The sequence below is a fragment of the Bos mutus genome, chromosome 27 (assembly GCF_027580195.1).
Source record: "Bos mutus isolate GX-2022 chromosome 27, NWIPB_WYAK_1.1, whole genome shotgun sequence".
Classification (NCBI taxonomy): domain Eukaryota; kingdom Metazoa; phylum Chordata; class Mammalia; order Artiodactyla; family Bovidae; genus Bos; species Bos mutus.
The window spans coordinates 41,339,374-41,351,414 of NC_091643.1; the positions used below are offsets into that span (position 1 = coordinate 41,339,374).

The 12,041-nt window shown below is 43.8% G+C and overlaps 1 protein-coding gene across 1 annotated transcript in view; it reads left to right on the forward strand.

Moving 5' to 3' along the window:
• CSMD1 (CUB and Sushi multiple domains 1) overlaps nt 1-12,041 on the forward strand; it is a 1,688,220-nt gene that overhangs the window by 903,822 nt on the left and 772,357 nt on the right. Inside the window, exon 5 of the mRNA XM_070364228.1 lies at nt 11,770-11,882. Coding sequence (XP_070220329.1) covers nt 11,770-11,882 — 113 coding nt within the window. The remainder of the gene's footprint in view (nt 1-11,769; nt 11,883-12,041) is intronic.

Sequence of the window (12,041 nt, forward strand, 5' to 3'; positions counted from 1 at the left end):
TTTGAGAAAGCTCCATGAGATGGTGAAGGATAGGGAAGTCTGGCATGCTGCAGTCCATGGGGTTGCAAAGAGTGGGACATGACTTTGTGACTGAACAACAGCAACATACACAAACATTCACACACACATATGTACATACTCAGCCCCAGAATCTATAAAACAAAGCGGTCCTGCCATTCACAGATCTGTGGAACTCCCTCGTGGAACTCGTGCTAGCAGCCTGGATGCAGCCTCATGCTCTTCAGTATGCTTTGATAGCTGAGTGGCTTAAACAAGACATTCAACCCTACCTGCAGAAGGACCACCCGACAAGCAGGAGCAGTGAAGGCCAGCAGTCCTGACTTGGATCAAGGGCAGAGTGGCATCTTCAGGTTGTCAATCACATAGGAGGCTCTCTCCAGGTTCCCCAGCAGCTGATCCTCCCAGGGTCTCCAAGAGACCCACCTGCTTTCCATCTCACCTGGGCTTCTGCACATTTCCAGGAAGCAGCCAGGACTCACAAGCCAGGAGGAGGTCAGCTCAGGGGCAAAGAGGTGTACTCTGGGATGGGAGTCGGCCTCCACCAGCCCTCATAGTCCTGGAGGCTTGCCCTGGTGTGCGCTTTCGAGATCTAAAAGGCAGTAAGTTCAAGATTCAGTATTAATGAAATGAATGTACCTGTCATGTGCTGTAGGCTGAATCTGGAAGGCTTAGTTCCATGTTTGTAAAATGGGAAAAATAATGTCTCTTCAAAGTAAAACACACAGCAAAACAAGAAAACCTAGAGGTCTGAATGGCCACTGCCCACCTCTCTGACACGGAGAGGGATGGACCTGGAACAGAGGACAGCGTGCTGAGAAAAGTAAGCCAGACACAGATGAATGCTCACGGTCTCACACACACAGAGAGGCCACCAGGGGCTGAGGACTGGAAAATGGGAAGATGCTGCCACAGGTACAAGCCTCCCTTTGTTAGATGAGTAATTTGGGAAATCAGTGTAGAAAATGGTGACTCTAGTGAACAATACTGGATTACTGGATTGTATGCTTGATACTGTATTACACACTTGATACTGTATTCAGTTCAGTTCAGTTCAGTTGCTCAGTCATATCCAACTTTTTGCGACCCCATGAATCGCAGCACAACAGTCCTCCCTGTCCATCACCAACTCCCGGAGTTCACCCAGACTCACGTCCATCGAGTCAGTGATGCCATCCAGCCATCTCATCCTCTGTCATCCCCTTCTCCTCCTGCCCCCAATCCCTCCCAGCATCAGAGTCTTTTCCAATGAGTCAACTGTTGGCATGAGGTGGCCAAAGTACTGGAGTTTCAGCTTCAGCATCATTCTTTCCAAAGAAATCCCAGGGCTGATCTCCTTCAGAATGGACTGGTTGAATCTCCTTGCAGTCCAAGGGACTCTCGAGTCTTCTCCAACACCACAGTTCAAAAGCATATCAATTCTTCAGTGCTCAGCCTTCTTCACAGTCCAACTCTCACATCCATACATGACCACAGGAAAAACCATAGCCTTGACTAGACAGACCTTTGTTGGCAAAGTAATGTCTCTGCTTTTCAACATGCTATCTAGGTTGGTCATAACTTTCCTTCCAAGGAGTAAACGTCTTTTAATTTCATGGCTGCAGTGACCATCTGAAGTGATTTTGGAGCCCCCAAAAATAAAGTCTGACGCTGTTTCCACTGTTTCCCCATCTATTTCCCATGAAGTGATGGGACTGGATGCCATGATCTTCGTTACTTTAAATTTTCTAAGAAGGTAGATCTGAAATGTTCTCACCACACACACACAAAGAAAGGTAACTGAGGGTAATGGTCACGGCAGTTAGCTTGATTGTGGTCATCATTTCACCATGTATAACATATATAAACTCATCACACTTCACACACTACATATATATGATTTTTTTTTGGTAAATTATGCTGCAATAAAGCTAGAAAAAATAAGATGTAAATAGAATTAATAGTTTAAAAAGAGACTGAACCATAGACAGTTCTCTACTGTCTCGCAGCACTGTAGGTTGGACGTCTGAGATCAAGGTGACGAGAGGCTTGCTTCCTTCTCACGGCTGTGGAGCGGGATCTGCTCCAGGCCTGTGTGTTCAAAGTACACACAGCCGTCTTCTCCCTGGGTCCTCATGTGGCCCTCACTCTGCACGTGTCTGTGTGCTAATCTCCACTTCTTATAAGGACACAGGTCATATGGATTTGGTGCCACCCTTATGACCTCAGTTTTCTCTAATTATATGCTTAAAGATGTTGTGGCCACAAGTTAGCTCCTAACACCCTCAATCAGACTGACCGTAAACCATGTGAAATAATGGACAAGGGCATATTCCACTTCATATTCCTTGTGAGTTGCACCAGCTTTGGCACATGGAAGGTCATAAATACATTTGAAAAACTGAGGCAAGATCATCTTCATCAATCTGAAGTGGAAAATTGTTTACATTTTTGGAAAATTTTTATGACGATACATGCTTTGTGTATATCTTATATAATGCCTCACTATCACAATATGCATCATATATCACATACATACCTTGCATAGAGATGAGTGTTTATTGTCTGTATAGATTGTTATTCAGTCACTAAGTCATGTCCGACTCTGCAACCCCATGGACTGTAGCACGCCAGGTTTCCCTGTGCTTTACTATCTCCTGCAATTTGCGCAAACTCATATCCAGTGAGTCAATGATACCATCCAATCATCTCATCCTGTCACCCCCTTCTCCTCCTGACCCCAATCTTTCCCACCATCAGAGTCTTTTCTAATGAGTTGGCTCTTCACATCAGGTGGCCAAAATATCAGAGCTTCAGCTCCAGCAACAGTCCTTCCAATGAGTATTCAGGACTGATTTCCTTTAGGATGGACTGGTTTGATCTCCTTGCAGTTCAAGGGACTCTCAAGAGTCTTCTCCAACACCACAGTTCAAAAGCATCAATTCTTTGGCACTCAGTTTTCTTTATACTCCAACTTTCACATCCATACATGACTACTGGGAAAACTGTAGGTTTCACTATATGAACCTCTGTCTGCAAAATGATGTCTTTGCTTTTTAAGATGCTGTCTAGGCTCGTCATAGCTTTCCTTCCAAGGAGAAAGCATCTTTAAATTTCATGACTGCAGTCACTGTTAACAGTGATTTTGAAGCCCAAGAAAATGAAATTCATCACTGCTTCCCCTCTTCCCCCATCTATTTGATGGGACCAGATGCTATGATCTTCATTTTTTGAATGTTAAGTTTTAAGCCAACTTTTTCACTCTCCCCTTTAACCCTCATCAAGAGGCTCTTTAGTTCTTCTTTGCTTTCTACCATTAGAGTGCTATCATCTGCTTATCAAGGTTGCTGGTATTTCTTCTTGATTTCTCCTTGCTGATATTTCTCCAGCTTGTGGTTCATCCAGCCCAGCATTTTTCATGATGTACTCTGCATATAAGTTAAATAAGCAGTGTGACAATATACAGCCTTGACATACTCCTTTCCCAATTCTGAACCAGTCCATTGTTCCATGTCCATGTATATATGGATAAGCTCAGCAAGTAGTCATCTTTCCCTGAATCTCATTGTTGCTGGGGTAGAAGTGCATTTTAAAACAAAAATTGAATCTTTTTAGGATGGGAAGATGTCCACAAGAAAGGACACTTGCGAGGTGACCAGGAGTGTCCAGTGCACAGTGTGTGTGTGTGTGTGTGTGTGAGAGAGTTTTCATAAATAGGAGTCTGTGGGTCCAAGAGAGTCAGTGCAGAGATGACCCAGCTGGGAGAGGTGTGAATGCAGGTGGGGGTGACTCTGAAGCCTGCATTTGTGATGACTAGTGGAGCCTGGTGGGCTGCCATCTATGGGATCACACAGAGTCAGACACTACTGAAGCGGCTTAGCAGCAGCAGCAGAGGACCATAGGGTCTGCCTGAGAGGGAGAAAGCCTGGGTCAGCCTCGTGAGGCTCCAGCAGCCCAGGGCCTCCTTGCAGAGCCGTGGGTGGAGGGAGGGAGCTTGCTGTGATGGCACTCATGACCTGAAGGTGACAAGTGCAGATGCGACCAGCTGGGAAGAGCAGCCACAGGCTGAACCCAAAGGCCGCGTGTCCCTGTGAGAAAGGTAAGCAGGTTTGCAGCAGCCAGACCATGGCCCAGCTGTGCCTTGGTTGATGTGGCCCAGATTCCAATGATTGCAAGAGTTAGGGCTGTGCCCTGGCCCCCCATGATTAGGGAAAGCTCACCTCCTACCCTCTTGTACCCTCGAGAGTTGAGTGCATCTCCCTAGCTGGTTACATAAGGAAACGTCATTATGTCAAGTGAGGGAAAAGGTTTCCTAAAAAAAGAGTAAACTCATTTAAAACTGTTGAAATGGGCAAAGCTAAGACTCATCTGACCCTGAGATTAACGGGAAAAACATTTTTTGTAGTCTTTTAATATATATTGCTAAAAATAACATCAAAGAGGAAATGGTGAGTGATCCAGAAATTCAATGTTGTGTTTTTTTTTTCTTTTTTACTTCACAGTCATAGAGTATTGCCTATGTGCATTTATTATGGGAATCTTTAAATAATGTGTTTTTTAATAATCAGCAAATCATATGGACATGCACCCATTCCTACAGCCAACCGCTAGCTGTTTTGAAAGTCTGGGTGACCAAGAGGCAAAGCACATTGTTTCCTGTTGGCCCACCTGATGCCTGTCTTTGCAGATGGTGTTAAAGAACCTGCCAGAATGTTGCATGGAGCCGGGGGTTATACTGAGGGTTTCATTCCCCAAGTGTCTGACTCCGGCCCAGACTAGTTTTCTGCAGCTGGGACGTTTGGTACAGAGGTGACCTCCTGTCGCCTGCGTATCAGATCCCCTATGCTGTGCAGGTTTCCAATGGGAGGAAGCACCCTTAGGGTGGGAGAGGAGAGCTCACCCACAGGCTGCAGCCGCCCTCCCTGCTGGCCTCCTTCCTCGGTCACTGGGGTGGACGAGAGGACCACAGGACCTTCTGCTGATTCGCTGTCAGAGCCCGGTCTCTTGACTATCTTTCTCAATAGACAGCAAGAGCTGTCCGCCTGGGCCATTTTCCAGGCTTCAGTCTAAGTGATTCCCTGACATTTAGTCCTTAAGCTTTGGAGGACAGGCCCTTCTCTGCCTGACCTTTGGCTTAATGCCTGATGCCTGATTTGCTGAAGCCCTGCACACATTTACGACCTGCTCCTGCCTCCCTCCTGTCTGGGCTGGGCTTATCTGCCCCATCTCTAACAGGGACCGTAGTCTGGGCTTATCTGCCCCATCTCTAACAGGGTCTGTAGTCCACTTCCTCCTGCTCCCTTGACACAGATGAACATTCTCACTGGCTTCAGTGAGGTGCCTGTTACTGCTCTGGGCCCCTTGGATGTCATAGACGGAACAAGAAGAAGATGCCAGAGCTGACTTATTTGGTATTCATACTTGGCAGATCACGGTGCTGATGAGACATCGCTGTGTGTGAGAAGAAAGAATGGCCTTCTCTTAATGATCTTAACTTTTTATCATCTTAAATTGTGCTGCTATTTCGGGAGCTCACACAATGAGCAAAAACAAAAGTATAGAAAAAATTTTAAAGGGGTTTATTTAGAGACTCCCAGGTGTGCAGAGCAGAGCAAGGATGAGGAAAATTAATATGGTGCCAGCCGCACCCTCAATGGGCTCACAGTTTATTCCAGGAAGCAGACATCCGCTTGGCCCCCAAAAGCATAAGACAGACACTTACAGTTTCCATAGAAGGCTATGGGGCACATATGAAAGGATACTGAATGCAGAATTGGTTAACTGTGCCTGAAGTAATAAGAGACAGATTTATTTTTGCAAAAGCTTTGAAAACTGAGAAGAACTGAGACAAGCAAACATCATAGGATGGAATCTTTGAGAGAGAGACAGAGAGAGAAAGAGAGAGAAAGAGACTGTTGTCCAGGAGAGACCTTTGTCTTAAGACTGTGAATGCCATGAGAGTGGGGAAAAAAAAAGAAGCCTAACAGAAAGCATCAATTTGATGAAAGGAAGTACTGTTTGATGGAGAAGTCTTCCTCTTTTTAATGGTGGTGAGTGTTCTTGTTTTGTTGTTGTAGTTGCTTTTCCAAGAGGGTATATGTGTATGTGAGAAGCCTTTGGAATAACTATCTAGAAATATCTGTATCTAAATATGGGAGTATTACATGTGTATATATACACACATTTGTAGCTGGTCTGTGTATATTTGTATGCATACACACACTTTGATGCTTTCGAACCGTCGTGCTGAAGAGGACTCTTGAGAGTCCCTTGGGCTGCAAGGAAATCCAACCAGTCCATCCTAAAGGAGATCAGTCCTGAATATTCATTGGAAGGACTGATGCTGAAGCTGAAGCCCGGTCCTTTGGCCACCTGATGGGAAGAGCTGACTCACTGGAAGAAACAGTGATGCTGGGAAAGATTGAGAGCAGGAGGACAAGGGGGCAACAGAGGATGAGATTGTCCTCTGGACAGCATCATCCAGATTGAAGGGCATCACTGACTCAGTGGACATGAGTTTGAGTAAACTCCAGCAGATGGTGAACGACAGGGAAGCCTGGCATGCTACAGTCCATGGGGTTGCAAAGAGTCAGACATGACTTAGTGACTGAACAACAAAAATAAAAATGCACTTATAATACATAGCTCCTTTTTTCATTGTTATCACTATTCTTCCTAGATAAGGACTACATTTTACTTCCATTGTTACTTTCTTCAGTGCCCCAAATAAGGCTTAGGGTGGCAGCATTAGAAACTCAATATAAATACATATACAAATGTGTGTGTGAGTGTTTGTTCATAAGACAGGAGGTTTAACTAGTAACGTGGTAAATAACACCCAGTTAGAAACATGGAATTTCAGGAACACTTCATTTGCTCAGATTACTCTAGTTAACTTTGACAAAACAGAGATAAAGGAAACATCATGCTCTGAATTATGTCAATTAAGCATTCACAAGAGCACAGTAATAACACAGCTTCCAGATGATTTTTTCCCCAACTTGACAAGCAGTCCATCTCTTGGAAGTAATAGGTGTATGAAATTCCTTAGTTTCCTTAGGGAGGCTTGGTAATTTTCATTCCGCGAGGATAGTATTCATGCTTTCTGTCTTCTTAGTCATTGCCATTAAAGAGGTTTAACCACCAAGGAACACCCCGCAACTTGTGTGATGATCTTCTAAAGCATAAGAAAACTGGCTTAACGTCAGAAGAGTGCTCACACAGAGCACTCTGGGAAAAAAGACTTTAGCATTTCCAAATGCATTTCAGAAAATTATCTTGGCAAGTTGACTCTATAGCTTCCAAGTTACATAAGTAAACAAATGAGTCATAGACGCAGTGTGCGGTGTTTGAGAACAGTTTGCTCACCCTTTTACCATGCGGATGGGGAAGGAGGAGCTGATGGAGGTTAAGTGGAAAAAGACGTGATGGATATATTATAAATAGAACCCCAGGATTTATGGTAAAGCTATTTTGGAGAAAATGGAACAGGCTGGACAGTTCTATTTTGGCTCAAAGACAGTCATCGTAACTTTAAGGATCCCAGGAGCCCTTCGTTCATTTATTTCTACTGTTGGCAGAAGCGAAACCTTGAAAGAAATGCCTTTAACAATGGATTAAATTGCTTAATTTGGCCTTCTTGAATAGAATTTTTAGAACTACTGATTCTTTTAGCTGTATCTGTAGGGACTGCTCAATGTCCTCACTGTTGGGCTTCATGAGGTTTCTGACCTGGTTTGAGGTGCTGCAGAAATGGGACACATTTACCAGTTTCTGCAGAAACACCATTCCCTGGCTGATTGCACTGAGGTGTTCTTTTCCCCCTCATCGTCATCCTTTATAAGTCCAAATATCTTTGATCCACTTGATTTTACCAGGTCCTTTGTTTCTATAGGTTCGAAATAAAGCTGTTAGTGTATTGTAAGCTAATAGATAAAGACCTTTTACTGCAATCATTTCCTCTTTTCCCTGTAAAGTGGATCTCTTGTATCTTGTACTAACCACGTCAAGTCCACTATCAACCCATAATTTACGTCTCACTTCCCAAACTATTGATTTGTTAGAAAACCAATTCCAGCAGATTTAACAGAAATACAGCTAAGAATTGTAGGGGATTTGCAGGAGATCTCACTGCAACAAGGACAGATGTACAGTTGCTGATAATTACTGGCAGGGTTTAAGCAGCACTGGTTCTCGAAGGTTATTAACAGGCATAGAGGGACAACACGTCCTCCCCTATATCCTTCTTTCAGGACTGCTTCAGACTGAAAAGTAGGACACACACATTAAAGGTTGTAGTGCTTTCCCATTACCACCGTAAGAAATTAACACAGACTTGATGCCTGAAACCAAGACAAATGTATTACCTTATGGTTCTGCAGGTTACAGGTCTTACACAGCTTTTGCTGGAATGAAATCAAAGTGTCAAGGGCTGTGTCCCTCCTGGAGGCTCTCGGGGAGGATGCACTTGCTTGCCTTTTCCATCCTCTAGGGGGTCACCCTCCTGCCTTGGTCCAGGACCCTTTCCTCATCAATGACTACCGTGGAGTTCTCACACACCTGGCTCTGACCCAGTTTCTCAGATGCATCTCTCTCTTATTTACTCATTCTGTCTCCATCTTCCACATTTACAGATCTTTCTGATTACATTGGGCCACCGCATCGCCCAGGGTAACCTGTGACACCATCACATCATCAAGGTACCCCTTTCCCATGTAAGGTAACAGCCCCAGGTTGTGGATATTAACATGCAGGCACTTGGGAGCTGTGACCACAAAGGTATTCAGTTTCAATTCTTTACTTCTAAAAATCCTCTGGTTGCCCAGGACCTTAGTAAATCTACAGCATCATCTGCTGGCTTGCGTATTAATCAACTTTCCTTAAATTAGCTTGTAATGAAGGAATGACTGACTTTGTAATACAATCTTTGTGTTAAATGGCAGCTCCAAGCTGAGCCCCTGCCCTTGGGAAGGTAAGGGAACTACCAGCAGTTACAAGGATAGGTCTTGTATGGAACCACCACCTGCCCCTACAGTCCCCTCCCCATAAAGAGGATGTATTTGTTGAATTCACACAGCTGAGTCATGAAATTCATGCAGGTTAATTCACCCTGGAGTATGATTCACTTGCATGGTTTGGCTCCAACCACAGAGAACAAATGATATAATTGTTACTAAATCCTCACCTTTGATTCTGCATAAAAGAAATCTGCACAGGATTTATGCATTTTTGAATGCATACACTGGTTTGATATATATCATGTAACTATCTTCCTGCTTTGTATTTTACAAACTGCCTCATACATAATAAATCAGGAATCAACAAACTATGGCCCATGGGTCAAATCTGGCCCATAAGCTAAGAATGATTGTTACATCGTTAAGTGGCTTAAAAAAACGAATAATATTTTCTTTGCAGAAAAATCACATGAAACTTAAATGTTGTGTCTGTAAGTAAGGTGGTTGGGACACGGGGGCAGCTTTGGTCCTTTAAGGGCAGAGGTGAACAGTTGCAACAGAGGCATTATGACTCATAAACCCTAAAATATTTCTGCCTGACCCTTTCTTGTCGAAGTCTGTCCATTAACTCAAAACTGACATTTCTATGGGTAAATATTTGCAAGATATGGAGGTGACAAGGGGATTTGTTTATGGCATTGTTAATGTTGACATGCAACTAACGGGTAATTCAACCTAGCTTTTGAGATCAGAATTCCACTCAAAGAGAATCTAATTAAGAATAAGCAATATTTTTTAAGCAACAGCACAACAAATGTGGATTTCTGTCACAAAAATTTCAGTTAGTAGATGTAGGTGAGTGGGATGGATGTGGGTTTCTGAACCGAATTCACTTCTCTCCTAGGCATTGTCACTAATAGGCAAAGAGGTAGGTGACCTGTTTCAAATAAAATTTGTAATGTAGTCTGACCAGGGGGAAAAAAAAGTGAGGGAGGGAGCCTTCAAACAAAATATTCCGATGATTAAATGTCTCCTGGAATGGGTCATATCCAGCATCACTAGTCAGTACCACACAAATCCTAGCAAAGAGGCAGATCTGAGTAGTGAATTACCTCTTACAGGAGATTATTTCAAATAGCGACATAAACACTGTTGCAATTGGTTCCAGTCAAGGTTTGGCTTTTTCACTTTGAATGGATGCTGTGCGTTTGTAAGCCTGAGAGTTGAAATAGAGTACCCTGACATCAAAAAGCTTGCCTGTATATTTCAATGGACACAGCTTTTCCTCAACGTACCAGAGCTAGCAGGGATATGCTGTACATAGCCATCCTGAAATTCTGGGAATAGAATACAGTTTCCAGCTCAACCGGGCAGCTGTGGGCGCTCCAGCCCCAAAAGGGCCCTGCCAGCTTCAGCTGCGAGGCAGTTTGTTCACCCCTGACATATCATCTGCATGAATAAGCATCACTTTGAAAATAGATTTGCAGCTGAGATGCAAAGTAACTATATGGTGCATGCTGCTGCTGCTGCTGCTGCTAAGTCACTTCAGTCGTGTCCAACTCTGTGTGACCCCATAGACGGCAGCCCACCAGGCTTCCCCATCCCTGGGATTCTCCAGGCAAGAACACTGGAGTGGGTTACCATTTCCTTCTCCAATTCATGAAAGTGAAAAGTGAAAGTGAAGTCTCTCAGTCATGTCCGACTCTTAGCTATCCCATGGACTGCAGCCCACCAGGCTCCTCCGTCCATGGGATTTTCCAGGCAAGAGCACTGGAGTGGGGTGCCATTGCCTTCTCTGATATGGTGCATAACCCCATGCAAGTAACATCAAAATGCTTTGGGAACATTTACATGGCATCTGTATTGTCTCTTTAAAAACCTTGATATAGGTCTTTTCAAGTCCAATTTACAGACTGGAAAACTGAGGTTCAGAAAGGATAACCCAAGGATATAATGTCTCAGTCAGTACAGGTGGAGGCAACACACATTCATCCATCCACCTGAAGCATCCAGTCCAGTGGTGGTCAGGCCACTGGCCGGAGTGAAACATGTCACATGATTTCTAACCATCAAGAGCTCCTCTGCCTGAAACGTCCTTTACTCCATAATGGCACGAAGTTGTTAGCAGTTGGAAGTAAATTACTCTTTTTTTCTGACAACCAGAGTCCACCTTGGAAGTGGACTGGCTATTTTAAACAGCTTAACCAGATATTGAGCGTGTCTCACTTTTGAAACATTTAATTTTGTTTAATATACTAATTGACACACACACACACACGAGGCGTTTTGAATCTTTTTGACAGTTCTTGTCGCTAATCTCATAAACACCCCTCTTCTCCACTTCAGAAGGAAGGGCCCAGGTTGTGAATCTGCAGATGGACCCTGGTGACACTGGATGTTATGAGTTGTTTGAGTCGCTTCAGGTGAAACAGAATTGCCAAGTGATCCAATACTGAAGGGCAGAATTGTATCATTTACATATTTCTAGTCCTTTGGTAATTCATTATGATCCCAGTCCTGATAAGAAGAAATAAGAGCTCAAAAGAATATCAGCTCACTTAGTCATCCTTAATGAAGAGGAATCAAAATGTTCAATACTTGTGAAAGCCTTCATTCCATCAAGGATGAATGTGGCATTTGTCTGCAGACAAAGGTGGAATTACCTGCAGTGCTTCAAGGTGGAATGCAGCTAACAAATATTTCTGTTTTAGGCAACTCAGCATGTAGACGGTTGGTGCTCACTTGTGAAGGCAGGTTTGAGATGGGGCATTTGTGAGGCTGGATTACAGGGAGCTGTTTTCATTCTCTCTTACAGGCTGACCGGCATGAACCTCCCTTCTCCTGTCATCAGTAGCAAGAACTGGTTGCGGCTCCATTTCACATCTGACAGTAACCACCGACGGAAAGGATTTAACGCTCAGTTTCAAGGTAAGAAGGCTTCATCTTATATGACAAAAAATAGCAGAAGATACTCCGGTCCTCTGGCAACCCTGAAATTTTAGGACTCTCTTGCTGAAGATGAAACAAGAGTTATAAATTTGAGTGAAAATGGCTTCTATCTCTCATATGAACTGTTAACTTTGGAAT